Raw genomic sequence first — 17,560 nt, forward strand, 5'->3', positions numbered from 1 at the left:
TTATTTCAACATCTTCTAAATATCTAGAACAGAAAGTCATACACCCCTCTGCCAAGCTCTGCCAAGTATCCTTCAGCTATTGATCCTTCTGGATAACGTCTATTACGACAATTAGGCTTCAATTTGAATAGGAACCTAAACACGATATACAACATTATCAAAAGTTGTAACTAAATGTATATTCATGAATGCATAAAAAACTTTACAAATAAATTAGCACCTCTCTATAGGATACATCCACCAATAGAAAACCAATCCACCAAGTTTTGTATCATGAGAAAGATGGATTACCAAGTGCACCATAATAGTGAAGAAAGAAGGTGAAAAGATCTTCTCCAAATTTTATAAAGTCAAAGCGGCTTGATCTTGTACTTTCTCAAGTTCTTCAACATTCAAAACTTTGCCACAAATAGCTTTCATTATATTGGACAGTTCAATTATACAAGACATTACCTTTTTTGACGTACAACATTGTAAAGCAACTAGCAGTAAATCTTGCATCAAGATGTGATAATCATGTAATTTTAGGGAATATAGTATTTGATCTTTAAGACTCAAACATCAAGATATATTTGATGCATACGCATCTAGAACCTTTATGTCCTTCAACACCGTGCAGAACACTTCTTTTTGTTTCTTTGACATTACAAAAATATAAGGCGGCAATCTATATTTCCCATTCGAAATTACTTTGGGATGAAGTTCATGCCGAATTCCCATGTCAACTAGATCAAGTCGACTCTGAAGATTGTCCTTTGATTTTCTATCGACATTAAGAATTGTCCCGATGATGTTCTCGCAAACATTCTTTTCAGTATGCATGACATCAAGATTGTGTCGTAAAATGTGATGCTCGCAATAAGGCAACTCAAAAAAAATACTTCTTTTTTTTCACAAGTCCGCCTCATTAGGATCATCCTCTTCTTCAGATTCATCATCAATCTGCCCGTCAACATCGCTAACATACGCCTCTCTTGGTCTTCTCTTTGTTTGCGTGTTGTGTGGTTGATTCATCTTCCCATAACTAAAATTGATATCTTTTAACATGAACAAGATTTCAGATCCAATGGTCTGCTCAGGAGCTTCTCTAAACTCTTCAATACCATCAAATAGAGTCCTCTGAAATCTAAATATATGATTTCCATCTAACCAGCGATGATGCCCCATATAAGAGAACTTCTTCCCACTATATAACCACTTCGAGCATGTTTGCGCCGCACAACAAGAACAAGCATAACATCCTTTTCTACTCCAACCAGATAAATTGGCATAAGCTTGGAAATCATTAATACTCCATAATAAAGTTACACGTAAATAAAATTTCTCCTTTCTCAAGACATCATATGTTTCAACACCCGCCCATAATTGTTTCAACTCTTCAATAAGTGGCTGCATATAAATGTCAATATCATTTTTGAGACCTTTCTCTCCAGGGATAATCATAGATAAAATAAAAAAAGATTGCTTCATGCAAATCCACAGAGGCAAATTGTAAGGAACAAGCACTACAGGCCAAGTACCGTATGAAGTACTCATTATTTTATAAGGATTAAATCCATCCGATGCTAGCCCAAGCCTCACATTCTTAGGATCAATTGCAAAGCTTGGAAATTTACTATCAAATTATTTCCAAGCTAAAGAATCCGTAGGATGCCTTAATAATCCATCATCGGTTCGTTGATCATGATGCCACCTCATAGACTCGGCTGTCTTTGACGACATGAAAAGCCTTTGAAGCCTTGGTATTAGTGGAAAATATCGCAAAATCTTTACTGGCTTCTTTCTTGACTGTGCCTCACCTTCATCCTCATTCACATCTTCTGTATTCATATTCATCCAACGATATTTACCACAAACATGACAAGACTGTTGGTTTTTCCGATCACCCCAATACAGCATACAGTCATTTGGGCAACTATGAATTTTGTTGTAACCAAGGCCTAAACCTTTTATCAGCTTCTTCATATCTTTGCATGAATGAGGGATTTTTGCAAACGGAAACATATCTCTCAAAAACTCTAACAGCATTGTAAAAGAGTTTCTGATCCACCCTCACAAACATTTTAAGTGAAGTAGAAGAATCCAAAAAGACATTTTTGAATATTTTGATCCCTCGTAAAGCTCTTCATTCATTTCATTAAGTAACTTGTAGAAGTTAGTCGCTTCTCTATTTGACTCTTCATCAGGTACACTTCTTCCCGTTTCGGTAAAAGCATTTCCACCAATATTACAATCATCAGATGCAATAAAGTCAAGTGGAAATGATTGCAAACCATGACTGTGCATATTAAATTCATCCCGTAACATACCTTCCATGTCATCTTCTCTAACAGACTAATGGTAAGCACTATGATGATAAGTCAGATTAATTGTTGAAAAGGTTCTACTAGGTGTATAGCCTCCATGGAAAATCCATTTTTTATACCTCCGAATAAAGTCATCAACAATTAGATGTTCGTAGACAACTTCACGAAAATGCCAATTGATGTTGCCACACATCTTACACGGGCAAAGAATCATATTCTCTTGGCTTGCATTTTGAAATGCAAAATTTAAAAAATTTTGTACTCCATTTCGATAGTCGTTGCTTACCCTTGGCAAATTCATCCAACTCTTATCCATTTCGTAGTTCTTGAAGTCTAAAGTTACAATAAATTACACGGGTAAGTTGTTTATTTATAAGTATAATTAAGTTATGTAAGTTATGTAAGTTATGTAAGTTATGATATGATATATATTTATATAAGTTATGTAAGTAATGACATTTATGATATTTATTATGCAAGTTATGTAAGTTATGATATGATATATATTTATGTAAGTTATGTAAGTTATGTATGTTATGTGAGTTATGTAAGTTATGATAATTTATATATTTAAGTTATGTAAGTTATGTAATTTTAAAGAAATGAAAATGAATTCATCGTTTGATTTTAAAAGTTCATACTAGTTGAATTAAGATTACAATATTTGGACTATCAACATTTGAATATCTTGTAATATGTGCTTTGCATAAAATAAACATATGCATAAAATAGCTTCCACAGGAGAATTTTATGAGAATGTTGTACTTTAATAACAATGAAAAATTAAAACAAGTTAAAATCAAAATATTTACCTAAATCGCAAAAGAAAATTTAAAAAGAATATTGCATATTTCTTTAAGTTGAGTAAAAGCAACCATTTTTCTACATAAACCATATTAATAAGGTTATGACATTTATGATATGAGATATATGGGATCCCAGAAATAAATATTACCATATTTTTTCATTTAAATTTCATAATATTATATTATTTTATAAAAATAAATTTCTAGCTTTGTTTAATATTGTTTCAATAAAGAAAAGGTAAATTGGCAACAGTTCGATAAAGCTATTTGATTGCCCATTTTATAATTCTTCAAAACCATAAGCCTATCAATTTAAAGAGAAAAATCTAAAACATAAGTTTAGTAGATTGATTGAATTTAAAAGAAAAAAAAATTGGAAATTAGTTTTTCAAGATTTGGATTTAGATTTTAAAATAATATAAATTGAGTAATATTTGTTTAACATTTTCCATGATAAAAAGTCACTATCGCTATCCTCACCTTGTTGCCTATCATAAAGGGAATTATTTAATAAGACATAAAATATTTTATATAATTTTAGTTGAAGCAATTATCAAACAATAAAAATTGCTAGCAAACTACTAAGCCAAAAAAACAAAAAGGGAAAAAGGTGGGTTCCTTGGAAATCTTTTGGTTAGACAGGAATCGGTTTCTCAACACAAAATAAGGAGAGGTGACAAAGAAAAAAAGAAGCAAAAATGAAAGGGGTGGAGAAAGAAGGCAAGGCAACAGCGGTAGCAACATGGTTAGCATTTTCACTTAAGTTTGGTCTAGGTTAATAACAAATATAATTACCAAGTCTAATAATCAGCTCTATAAGGTAGCAACTCAATTTCGTAAATAAAATTTAATACAAAGCAACTGATTCATTCAAAACTGTCATTATAAACACTCAGATCGTGCAAACAAACAGACTCTCACAATTATAAGTTACACTAAATTACATTCAAAGGAAAGAATCATTCTTTAACTTTAAGGGAATAGATTGGAAAGGCGTAATTTCCATTAAAAGAAACAACAGAAAGCCTTAACAAAGGGATATAATAATCATTTAAATCAACCCAAAATAGCCATTCAAATGACTGTATCAAAATTGATAGTGAGCACAAAAATTGTAAACTAATATTAATTGTATCACTAATTCAAGACTAATTTCCAAGACAACACTAACCTTAATAAGCTTCCCAAAATAGTAGGTTCAACACCAAGCTTCAATCCACTAACTTCTCTTCTCATTTGATACTCATTTAACCCTTGTTCTCTTCTTTAGCTTCAAGCATATACCTAACATTTTCCATGATAAAAAGTTACTGTAAAACCAGCATTTATTAAAACCCAAAAGTTAAATCTAGCCATGTTAAATCTCAAAAAAGCGACGACAGAGGAGTGAAATTTATCGATTGGCTGCAGCAGAGGAGAGCGACGGCAACGCAACAGAGGGGTTATTGGAGGGCGATGCAGCAGGTGGTCGGGTCGGCGTCTTTAGCGACAGATGGGTTGGGATTTTGATTTGGGGAAAATTTAGGGATTAGGGGAGAATTGAGGGAAATGGGGAAATTTTGTTAAGGGGAAAAATAGCAACTATCGGGAGTACTTGGGATAAAATGGATGAAAGCAAAACAACACAGTTTTGGTATAAACAAAATGACCGTTGTAGTGTTTTTTAAAAAGTGACGCTAGTGCTGATATATTGTGGCATTTATAAGCTAGCGCCGCTAATTCCACTAAAGGGTCATCTAAAACAATGACGTTTTGATTCAATTAAAAATTTTTTTGCGGTGTTTTTAAAAAAGTGCCACTAATACTGATCTATTGCGGTGTTTATAAGCTAGCGCCTCTAATTCCACTAAAGAGCCACTTAAAACGACGACGTTTTCATTCAATTAAAACATTTTTTGCAGCATTTTTTAGAAAGCGCTGCTAATTCTGATCTATTGAGGCGTTTATATGCTAGCGCCGCTAATTTCTCTAAAGCGACACCTAAAACGACGACGTTTAAATTCAATTAATTTTTTTTTGGCATTTTTAGCTAACGCCACTGAAGACGACACTTAAAACGACAGCGTTTTGTTTAAGTAAAATCTTTTTAGCGGCATTTTATACATAGTGTCGCTAATGCACGATCTATTGCGGTGTTTTTTACCTAGCGCCGCTAATGCCAACCTAAAACAGCGCCGTTTTATTTAAAGTAAAATGTTTTTTGAGGCATTTTTGACTAATGCCTTTGATAGTAATAAATTTTTATAGTTTAATTATTTCTAAAATTCCTTTAAATTAAGTTTGTTTTGTTTCAAACAATATATTTAATTTGTAAAATTTTATAATTGTCTACGAAAATAATTTTAAAAAATGAAACCAAACTACCTTACGAAGAGTTTGTATCCATGAGTTTAATTTTTTGTGCAGCTGATAGAATTTATCCAAATTGATTTTGATAAAATTTAACTTCGCAAATTTTATCCCTAAACCCTAAACCATAAACATATACACCCTAAATATTCCTTAACCCTAAACCATATATATATATATATATATATATATATATATATATTACAAGGTACAAAAGTAATTAAAAAAGAATCTTATTGCTTACTTAAACCCTAAAATAACTTGATTTCTTGTCATTTTTATCAAAATCTCTAACCCTAAACCCCAACCCTAACCCTAACCCTTAAAACCATAAACACTAAGACCCTAACTATAAAACACTAAACCCCCAACCATAAAATAATAAACCATAACCCTTAAAACAGAAAACCCTAAACTCAAATTACTAAACATTAAGCCATAAACCATAAAGCCCTAAACCATAGACTTAACACCTTAAATTCTAAACCTTAAACCCTAAAATAAATTTTTTTACGGTATTTTTATAACGCCGCTACTGCTTGACCTTTTGCGACGTTATCTTAAATGCCGCTACTGCTTGACCTTTTGCGGTGTTTTTATCATAAACGCTGCTAATGCTTAACCTTTTGCGGTGTTTATGACTGCTTGACCTTTTGCGGAATTTTTGTCATAAATGCCGCTATAGCTCTAACCTTTTGCGGCGTTTTCCTATTAACGCCACTAATGTATAACTTTTGTGGCGTTTTTGGTCCAAATGCCATTAAAAATACCGCTAAAAACCTGTTTTACTGTAGTGCGAATTTCCCACTAAAACCAATGTTAGAATTAGGGGGATAAGAAGTCTGTTCAATTTGCTAAACCATTCTTGCCAATATTAGGTGAATATGAACAGTGGCCATTGTTAATCCAAGACAAATCCTCCTCCCATCACCAAATGGTTTCATTTTCACCATTGTTACACCTGTTATATCTGGATCTTCTTTCCCTAAATAAAATCTATTAGGGCTGAACTTTTCTGGGTTAGACTAGGGGATCTTTAGTAATCCCAGGGAAGAAAATCTCGAGATTTGGATCAATGCGGATGTTGAATCCACCCACATTTGTTTCCTCAGTCGCTACATGAAATGGTAAAAAGTAGATTGGTAGGTGCTTTCGTAATTACTTCTTTCACTATCACTTGTAAATACTTCATTTCTTGAACAACATTCTCCTCCACTGTTCGATCACCAACTGTACTTTTGATTTCGTCAAACAGTTTAGATTGAATATCTGGATTGTGAATCAGTTGAGCAATGCCCTGTTCAAGTACAATCACAGTGGTATTAGTTCCGATATTGATGAAATTGGAACAAAGTGAAACCAATTCTAAGTTGGATGGTGCTGAGTTTCTTCCTTAACTTTGAGATAAAATAGGGTGTAGAGATACGAAAATGGAATAACGGATTTATTTGATTCTGGATTCCTAAGAGCTACTCGATGCTGTTGGATAAACAAAATGATATTGTTCGGGTTATTAGGACATAGAACAAGGAAGCAAGATGCATGAAATATTTCTACTTTCTCACAATCGTGTAGTAATGGAGCTTTTGGCTGATAGCTTATTTTGCTCATTTATTCAACTAGAAAAAATAATACATTTATAATCAAATACATCACTAAATACTGCCTACTATCACTGAGTAGCCTAGTAACTTGTAAAAAATTGTTTGTGCACATAAATAAGTCACCTAAACTAGCCATTCAATATCTAAACATTTCAAACTTTTATTAGCTTATTGATTTTCAACTAATTTAATTACAGTGTAACTAAACAAAAAAAAACTTGTTGATGCAACATGCACAAGAGCTGCAAGCCTGCATGCACTTAAACAAAAACATAACAACAGCATGGTTGGCCACTTTTCAACAGATATTTTCCACTTGCTATTTACGAACTTGGAGTGCTCGCTTGCGTTGCTCGCCAATAAAGGGTCTTAAAATGGGAAGAAAATCGTTGATTCTTGTATCTAGTGTAATTAGAACATTTTTCGTTATTGGACCCATTTTCTCAATAGTTTCTTCATCCATTTCAATAAAACACATCCCTAAGAGTATATAAAACACAACGAGACAAGCACTTTTTAACACTAAAACAATGCCACCATTGGCCTTAGCTTCAGCACGAAGACGATCTTTGAGTTTATCCACAGCTTGACATCTACTATTGTGAAAATCTTTAATCCTACTTGAACTTAGCATGTTTTGAACCAAGTTTCGTCTTAGAGACTGCCACTCAGGGTCGTAAACGACGCTATTTACGGTGAACTTGTTGCAACTAAATATGTTTTGAGTGGGATTTTCTTAGGGTCTGCTAGCGAATATAGAACCCTTTTAGATGAAAGCTTCATGGCAAAGCATGGCGTCACTGAGTATAATTATGATTCAAGTCCCCATCCTAAGAGTGAAAATTGACCCATATTTACAGCGAAGATCGTCGACGTATTGAAAGAAAGGCTTGCCGGAGCGAGCAACCTGTAAAAGATTACCAACAATAGGCCAAATGGTAAGTCCCGGAGGGAGCTTGAGGTGTTTGGATTGAGATTTAAGATAAAGAAAGAGAACCAGACATGAAAGAAATAACACGAAAAATGTGAAGAAGAGATGGCATAAGAACGCAATGAATTGCAAGTAAAATAGTGAAAGAAAGTAGCTTTTGTTGATTAGTGAAAGATGATATTTGGGGTTAAGGGCGTATTAAAATGAGAAGAGCATGAAATTGTAAGGGGGTTCTATTAAAACTGCCTCAAGAAAGCTTTCCACCAACGGTTTTTAGGTAATTGGTATTAAAGGATGAAAATAACATTGAAATACCACTTATTAGAAAGTATACTTTTCTGCATTAACCTTAATTCAATTAGCATCAAAATTTTTGTTAATGCAAGAAAACATAGATTTGAATATGCTAAGATTGTGAAGAAATTATATAACAATTTTAATTTCAGTAAGCTTGAAAAATTCAATTTTCAGACTAAATTCTTAAATTGATCTTTTTTGGGATTTGGTATGCAGGTGAATTAAAGATTAATTATGGGTATTTGTCATTAGATAAAATTATAGAGAGTTGATTTATGGAATCAGCAATTTAGAGTTAGGACTAAATTGTAAAGTTAGTAAAATTAGTGTGAATAATGTGGGGTTTTTCAAAAAGTATGAATTTAATCAAAGCAAGTCCTTAAGTGGTAATTCGACCTCGGACGTTTTAGCAAATAAACCATTTTGTGAAACAAGGGGGAAAACAACCTCTCTTTTGTATTTTCACGCAAACTATCTAAAACCTTCTAAAAAAATTCTCTTTAAAATTATTTTACGGGTTTTCAACGATTCTCTGATTTTCTAACAAGGTTTCATAAAGTGCAAGTGATTTCTATCATCAAACTATGAATTTTGATCATTAAACACGTTTTTCTATTTATTCTCTATTTCCCCTTATTTTTGAGTAATTTTCGTTTTTGAAAATGAGAGCCTCGATTTTTTTTTATTGTTTTTGGATTATATTTTTTATAAGAATAATTTTAGAATACATTGGGTTAATCGAAAATCAAGTTAGAACGGAGGTTTGGCTTGAATTGCGTGTTTCACTGTCGTTGAGCGAGCTAGAACTCGAAGAAGAAGAAGAAAATAACATTAGATTCAGAGTTTTTAGTGACTTTTGAATGAATTAAAGTCTCTAGGGTGTATTTCCACTAAGGAAATCGATTTTGATTAGGTAGAATTCAAGTTATGCAAATTTCGATTCATAAAGCCTTAAGGAATAGGGTTTTCGGTTAGGCCCATATCATGCTTAAATTTGGTGTTTTTGCTGTGCAATTGTTTGTACTGATTTAACGCATTGTTCAGATATTGATTGTGGTCAAGGAAATGATTGAATCGTCGAAAACAAGACGGAAGGAGAAAGTCATTGCTTTCGATTTGTGCTAACCAATCTCGCTTTTCTTGTTTTATGTTGTTTTATATTAATTTTAACCGTAAACCATTATGTTTCAATGTTCTCGAATGTTTCATATGAGATAATGCTATTATGCAAGTCTCCTTGGAAGATATAATATCTCATTCCCGACCAGATTGTAAGATTCGAGACATGAGATATCACATTTGTTGTTAAAACAATTACAATTTTATTTACATTTTAAATATCAATTTATTAAGTTCCAAATTCATTTATCTACATTATTTAATCAAATATGGGGTATAAACAAGCTTATCAAATCTCTCATGCTAATCCGATGATGAATTAGGGACTTAAATATACCATAATCAAAGTAGGGATTTTCTTGTTGAATATGGCCTAAATGTAATATATTCGTTTGTATACTTATATTTTTTCGATCAGATTGGTTTAATAAAATTACTCGTAAGTTACATTAATATGTATATTGCCTTCAATGATTTTTGCACGCAAAGTAAAATGAAAGTAAGTATTGGTTTGTAACACCCCATACTAGACCTAAATCGTGAGGTTCGAGTTATGGAATGTGACAATCATTATTGGTGGAACTAACGCCACATAAACATCATACAATCATCCGCACATGCCGGTAAATATAAATCACATTCATTTTAAGCTACACAATTATTTTCGAGTCCCACATGAGCTTGTTAAAGCTCTTTTGCTAACCTGTACATGAATTAGGACAAAATTATAAAGTTTTAATAGTATCGGACTGACATCGCGGTTTCAAGATTTTCACCTTGCGAAATCATCAAGTCAGTGAGTCATGTTGCGACTTCAGGAATATCGACGTGGCGACGTGACTCATTGTCGGCCTTAAGCCGTGACCTCGGGGTTGAAGATCACAACCTTGTCCCTATTTTTGGCAAAATGTGTTGGAAAAATTCTACTTAAAAAACACTATTCTTACACAGGGAAAAATAAAAATTTAAAAATCGAGCCGATTTGTTATATAGGTGCGATTTCAGTCATAAGATCAGCTCACCCAATTTGGAACAGCTATACAAATTCACCTACTTTCTTTACCAAAACAAGGAAAGAAACATTGAGGAGTTGAACTAAATAGCAACTTCTCGTAATTAGAATTGTCCTTAAAACTTTCAATACTTACACTGGCATCGATATTTCTATAAAAATCCAACCTTTCATTAACCCCAAGAAAAAAGTTCAGTTAGCTTCCAGAATTCCTTCAATACCACCTTTGTCAATTCCTCTCCAACTTCAACAATGCCATTTTCTTTCTTTCATCTTCTTTGCTACATTACTATAATATTTGCAGGTGATATGCCTTTGTTTTATATCTTACATCTGCTGTTTCAAGTGCTTTAGTTGTAAGGAAATTAGATCCTTCACTTTACTAATATCTGGAATATTGGGGTTTGATGATTTGTAGAAGTTGATGCAGTAAATGAGGGCGCTTCGAAATCTAAATCTAAATTAAGGCTGTTTGTGTTTGGAGACTCATACGTTGATACGGGTAATTGGAGAAAATCCATTGGAAGTTCGTGGAAAGAGCCATACGGCATCACTTTTCCTGGCAAACCATCTGGTCGCTTTTCTGATGGTCGAGTCCTCACTGATTACATAGGTCACATAATTTTCACCATATCTTCTATATTGCTAAATTTAACGAATTTATTTATTGAAGGAAAATCTAATAAATTTATTAAAATATAATGAAATTATAATAATATTTCCTTACTTTGGCACCCACACAAAATCGATGAATTTTTTTGTTACTTTATTTATTTACATGAAAATGGATTGTAGATATTGAGCTCAAACCCACACCTATTAGATGCCATCTTTAGAGTGATTTTATGAATAACTAGACTTAAACCTTGCTTAATTGTGATTTTTTTTTTGATACTTGTGTAAAAGTTTAATGTCAAGTCCTCGTTTAGCTCATATTTTTGTGTCGTAATTTAGGAGTCAGTTTTAACAAAAGTAATAAGTATTCATATTCACCAATAAATATTGGATGTAGTGGTAAGGTGCATTATATTTTAAAAATAAGAACCTAAGTTCAAATTTTGAAAATAAATTTATTCAATAAGTAACCAAGAATCTCGAATATGAATTATAAAATAGACGTGAAAATATTAAAAACAAATTCATATTCATTCGTCTCTCATAAAAATAAATCAAAGAAAATTATAATTCCCTTATTAGTAAACTTTATAACGATCTTTATAAAGAAAAATCATAATGAAATCATCATAGGTAAGTTATAATTAAATCGTAAAATATCTAAAATATTTGAAAATTTATTTTATAATGGTTAAATTTTGCTATTAGTCCTTATACTTTGTGAATGTATTGAATTTAATCCATATACTTTAATTTGGTCATTTTCAGCCCTTGTACTTTTCAAATTTTAAAATGTTCTCACCAAAGATAATGATTAAATTCTTTAAGTTTTACTATTTCCCCAATTTGATGGACCAAAAATATTATCATATGTGTAATGTCATCTAGCTTATTATTTCCACATATTACTCACTAAAAATTTAATTAACGGATTAACTACTGTCATTTGCATCAAAACTAAAATTTCAAAATTAAAAAATTACAAGGACTTACAATGATTCAATTGGAGAATATGGACCAAATCTACAATTATACATATAGTACAGGACTAGTGGTTGAATTTTAACCGGTATTATTTAGGTGAAGACTAAATTTTCAAAATTTAAAAAGTATAAGGACTAAATTCTCATCTTTAACAAAGTACAATCACTAACAGTAGAATTTAACCAATTGATAAATAAAGGTTTTTTTAAGCAATAAATAAAGTTTACTTATAATTAAATCATAAAATGCTGTTTATGCATATTTTTTATTTTTACAATTTCATAATCCCACTGCTAGCATGAAAATAGAACTGTGTGATTTATTTGAAAATGGTGGCAGCATCGTATTTGGGGATAAGAACTCCAATAGCATACAAATGGAGGAAAGAGGTGAAGAGATCAAATTTAGAATATGGTATGAATTTCGCGTATGGAGGGACGGGAGTGTTGGATACTTTGGCCAATCAACCCAACATGACTACCCAAATTGATTTTTTTCAACGTTTGGTTGAACAAAAAGTGTACGGTAAGCAGGATCTCGACAACTCCGTTGCCCTCGTCTCGGTCGCCGGCAATGACTACGCTACTTATCTTGCTAGGAACACACACGATCTCCAGGTGAGTTAATTTGGTATCCTAATTATCTGATCTAAAATTTTTCATGTTTTTGGAGAAATTTTGTATAATCCAAGTAATATTATCCAAATTTATATCTCATTTTGGATCATTGTCTAAATCCAACTTTTTTTCTTCAAAATTGAAGATTTATAATTTAGCCAAATGAAACACCTTTCACCATAACAATACAAAAATATAATATAAAATTTTAATCAATTACATAATATTAATATAACATGATAATGTAAAATATCCGCATTTTCATCCTGAAGAAAATCAAATTCAAATAAAAATCTTGAACTTCAAGATGAAATTACTAATGTGTCATTAAACTATTAGAAAAGATAATATCCCTATTTCATACAATCCTTTCTCGGTAGTCTTTATCCTATCTTTGAATGTATCATTTTTCTATTAATGTACGTACCAATACTAGTTTATTTTAGTGTTCCGTTTCATATTTATCAAATATCTTTTAAAATAATAAGTAATACATTAATATTATATATAAATAAAATTTCCTTTATATTTTATAAAAGTAAAATTTATTTGAACATACTTTTATCAAAATTATTTATCAATTTTAATTAATTTTAAGGGTAAACTACACCTAATATCACTAAACTATTAGTAAGTTTATGTTTTGTTCACTCAACTTCAAAATGTTACAAAATAGTAATTGAACTATTTAAAAGTTTTCATATAAGCCACTAAAGTGGCTGTAAAATTTATTGTTATATAGCTTTCTCATTTGCACTATTTGCACCAATTGAAAATTTTTATTACCCTTCTCTTCTACAATTCAGTTTTTTTATATGAAATAGCTTCAAATATCACGAATTTGCGAGTCTAAATTCAAATAGTTTTCTTCTCCAATCTCCAACATTGATCGTTAGGTTGACTTAGATTTAAGGTATGCTCTTCTATTTCTCGATGAGTAATGATCCAGCGCACTAATCTTGAATCATTGTTTGGAGCTTGCTAGTCAAACTTTTAAAAAAACGTAACAATTCAATTACTTAAATAAAAACTTTCAAATAATTGAATCATCATTCTATAACTTCCAAAATATAAACTTACTAATAATATAGTGACATTGAGTGTAATTTACTCTAATTTTAATCTTCTAATAGTAAATTTAAAATATTTTAAACTTTTAGGAGTTAATTTGTATATTAAACAATAAAAATAACATTCATATACATATAATTAATAATTAGTGGAAGAGATAATAGACGGTTGACGTGAATTCCAAACATGTTAGCATGTGATATGCTAAAAGAGATTATATATTTTGTTTTGATTTGACAGAAATTGGGTGACTTCACTAAAAAGATAATGGATCAGCTGGAAATAAACATAGACAGAATCCGAGGTTTAGGAGTGAAAAGAATAGCAGTAACATTGATTGAGCCAATGGGATGCATACCTCTACAAGCTGTCTCTTCCTCCTATTCAAATTGCACTCAAGCCTTGAACTTAGGATCTAAGTTCCACAACCAAATGTTGAACCAATCTCTCCAAAACTTGAATGCTAAGGACAACTCTACTGTTTTCATCACCCTTGATCTCTACGATGCATTTTTTTCAGCTCTAAACAAGTTTACAACGCATGTACCAGGTATCTTTTTATATATATATATATATATATATATATATGATACATTGGATTAATGGGGATAGGAATAATTAAATTGGGTTTGTATGAAATTGCAGCAGGAAGTTTGGGATTGAAGCCATGCTGTGAGGGAAAAGATATGGGGAAATATTACTGTGGAAGTGTGGATGAGAGTGGGGCAAAGCTGTACACTATTTGTGAGAATCCAAATTTGTCATTCTTTTGGGACACACTCCATCCTTCTCAAAATGGTTGGCATTCAATTTTCTCCTCTCTACGATCTTCCCTTCACAAGCTCACTATCTAGTCATTACTTTACTAAACCATATACATATACTGAAGCTGGATGTAAACTTGGGAGAATTTAATTATTCAATGAGTAGATTTCATGTCTCTTCTGTTTTATTATGGGATTAACTTCATCCTTAAAACAAGTGTTATGTCATCAATTTTTACATACTCGTCTATATCCCATATCTTCATGTACTAAGAATAAAAGTTTTAAAAAATTGTTCTTACAGAAAAAACACTGAAATTGTAAGATTGAAAACAAAAAACTCATAACTTCGATTACACTATTTAAAAATAAATAATTAAATTTAAAATGAAAGAACCAAAAAGGTCCAATAAGTTTAAACCAAAGACATTGAAATTCTATGTAAGATATTGTTGATACATAGTGTCAACAGAAGTGGAGAAGGAGGTGGTCAGTATTTTGGTGAAGTAGAGAGGAAAAAGATAATCCTATCCTATCTGAAATTCCCTCAAATGGAGCATCTTGGGATTATTTAAACCATGGCTTATCCATGGGTTTTCGGGTCGGATTTGGGTCAGGTTATTACATATCTTATTATAATTGTGTAACAATTTGTGACCCACTTGGCCGAAGAAGAATTATAAAATGACTCTTCTCAGACAATCTGACATTTAAGAAGTGTGTGTAAGCTTACCATGTAAGTTTTAACTTGAAACTTTGTTGAGCAAGTTTTGTTGTTGGATAGTGTGATACAGGAGTCAAAAATTGTATTGCAGAATATTATGTACTATATTTCTTGTAAGAAAGAATTTGTTTGTAAATTAACAAACTCAGAGAAAATTTAAATCAGCGAGCTATTTGGAAGTTGTGATCTTAAATCAGTTAAGTTAAAAGAACTTAGGTTGCGAGCGTAAATCAACTAACCTTTAATCATTAGATCAGAACATAGGTCAGTGAATTGTTTCGAAGTTGCGAGCTTAACTCGGTTAACTCAAATAACTGGAGGTTACGAGCTTAACTCAACCAACCTTTAATCATCAGTTGGGAACGTAGGTCTGTGAGCTACTTGGAAGTTGTGAGCTTAACTCGGCTAACTTAAATAACTGGAGGTTGCGAGCTTAACTCAGCTAACCTTTAATCATCAACTGGGAACGTAGGTCCGCGAGCTATTTCGGAGTTGTGAGCTTAACTCAGTTAACTCAAATAACTGGAGGTTGCAAGCTTAACTCAACTAACCTTTAATCATCAATTGGGAACGTAGGTCCACAAGCTATTTCGGAGTTGCGAGCTTAACTCAGCTAACTCAAAATAATTGGAGGTTACAAGCTTAACTTATCTAACCTTTAATCATCAGTTGGGAACGTAGGTGTAATGCCCCGAATTTTTGAACTATTGTTGTTAGTTTATGTTAATAATTCAGTCTGTATCTGTGGCTAAGTGTTCTGTTGTGTGATTGAGGTTAGGGGTTCAAGTCTCGCTTTTAAGAAATTTCGTTATTTTTGGTTCAACTATTATGATTGAACTGTCGACTTAAGTTTATTTATGTGTTAATTTGTGTCAAGAATGAGCCTGTTGGTTCAATGGTTAAGTTTCTATATATCCTTTGGTCTTGTGTTTGAGTCTTTTTGTAACGACCCTGTAACACCCCTAACCCGTATCTGTCGCCGGAATAGGGCTACGAGGCATTACCGATCAATTACAGCATACAACATACATTTCTCATACATGAATCCATTACCACATAAAAATTAATCTAACATAATCATATTGTCCCTTATAAGGCTCTACGAGACGTTAAAACATGCTTGGAAGAGGTTCGAGACTAAACCGATAACATTTGAAAACTTTGGGAAACTTAAAAAATTTTCATGCATACAAGGTTCACATGCCCATGTGAACAGGCCGTGTGCCTCACACAGCTACCAGACATGCCCGTGCGTCCAAGCCGTGTAACTTTCTGACTTGTTTAACTAAGATTCAGGGATCACACGGTCGAGTCACACACCCATGTGCTCAACCGTATGGCACGAAAATAGGCTTGATTTAAGCCATTATTCCTACCTATCATTCATGTACCTAAAAGCATTCATTTGGAGTTATTTTCACATACAATAGGCAACCAAAAATGACCATTTCATGCACATTTCATACCATTTAAATTCCATCCATTTTACTACTCAAATCCATAACCAAAATCATGCCAAAACAATATGCCATAACCTTAACTTCTATATGCATTTTCTCACCATCTTATTAACTATTTCATGTCTCGAAACATATCAATTCATCATCTTAAAACCAATTCACAACATGTCATTTCTCAACCATGACACATCATTAATAATTAGCCAAATCAATTAACCATATAGCAAACACATGAATCCATACTAAACTTGCCAAAAGATAAGACATTATATGCATCTTATATTACTTATCAAACTTATGAATTAAGCCAACTTATATGGCCAAATACACACCAACATTTACAAGCCAAATCTCATGGCTAATATCATAACTCAAACATATCATCACATCACTAGCCTATACATGCCATATACCATATTTACGAAGCATCTAAAAGTACCAACAAGTAGTCGATAGTGTGATGACGGTTCCTGATGATCCCCAATGTCCGAGCTAGCTTCTATAATTTATAAAATAAAGAAAGAACACACAAAGTAATCTTTAAAAGCTTAGTAAGCCATATACAACTAAAATTATACATGAATCAATATCATTTCCATCAACATAAGTAAACACATATAAGCTTACAAACCTTCCCAAATGTATACATATTCGATTTCATAAGTGAATTCATCAAATATCTCACTTTTCAATACTTGTATGAATCTCATACATACCTGAGTCGCTTAACTCATTTACACATTCTTTCTCGACTTGAATTTTCCCATTAAACCTTTCAGAATCGTTAAGGATACTCAGAAATCATATATAGCTCATACTATGCCATATCCCAGATATGGTCTTACATGTTATCACATATCGGTGCCAATGTCCCAGCCATAGTCTTACACGAAATCATATA

At 32.1% G+C, this 17,560-nt stretch overlaps 1 protein-coding gene and 1 pseudogene across 2 annotated transcripts; one reads left to right on the forward strand and one right to left on the reverse strand.

Moving 5' to 3' along the window:
• Positions 1–6,315: 6,315 nt before the first annotated feature.
• On the reverse strand, positions 6,316–8,340 carry LOC108451403 (cytochrome P450 77A3-like; annotated as a pseudogene).
• Positions 8,341–10,542: 2,202 nt separating this feature from the next.
• On the forward strand, positions 10,543–14,692 carry LOC108451402 (GDSL esterase/lipase At5g03610-like). 2 transcript variants are annotated; one of them, XM_053023571.1, is made up of 5 exons: positions 10,543–10,728; positions 10,843–11,037; positions 12,363–12,640; positions 13,952–14,261; positions 14,357–14,692. In XM_053023571.1, exons 1-5 carry the CDS (start codon positions 10,677–10,679, stop codon positions 14,563–14,565), a joined length of 1,044 nt encoding a protein of 347 aa, XP_052879531.1. In that variant the 5' UTR covers positions 10,543–10,676; the 3' UTR covers positions 14,566–14,692. The 2 variants fall into 2 exon arrangements, with proteins under 2 accessions (XP_052879531.1, XP_052879532.1); XM_053023572.1 differs by having other exon boundaries at positions 10,843–11,013.
• The last annotated feature ends 2,868 nt before the right edge of the window (positions 14,693–17,560 follow it).

Source organism: Gossypium arboreum, chromosome 12, assembly GCF_025698485.1.
Source record: "Gossypium arboreum isolate Shixiya-1 chromosome 12, ASM2569848v2, whole genome shotgun sequence".
NCBI lineage: Eukaryota > Viridiplantae > Streptophyta > Magnoliopsida > Malvales > Malvaceae > Gossypium > Gossypium arboreum.

Coding starts and splice junctions, on each gene's coding strand:
- LOC108451402 (XM_053023571.1), top strand. CDS start 10,677: ATGCCATTTTCTTTCTTTCATCTTCTTTGCTACATTACTATAATATTT. Junction 11,038..12,362: donor AGTCCTCACTGATTACATAG/GTCACATAATTT, acceptor AAATGGTGGCAG/CATCGTATTTGGGGATAAGA. Junction 14,262..14,356: donor GTTTACAACGCATGTACCAG/GTATCTTTTTAT, acceptor ATGAAATTGCAG/CAGGAAGTTTGGGATTGAAG.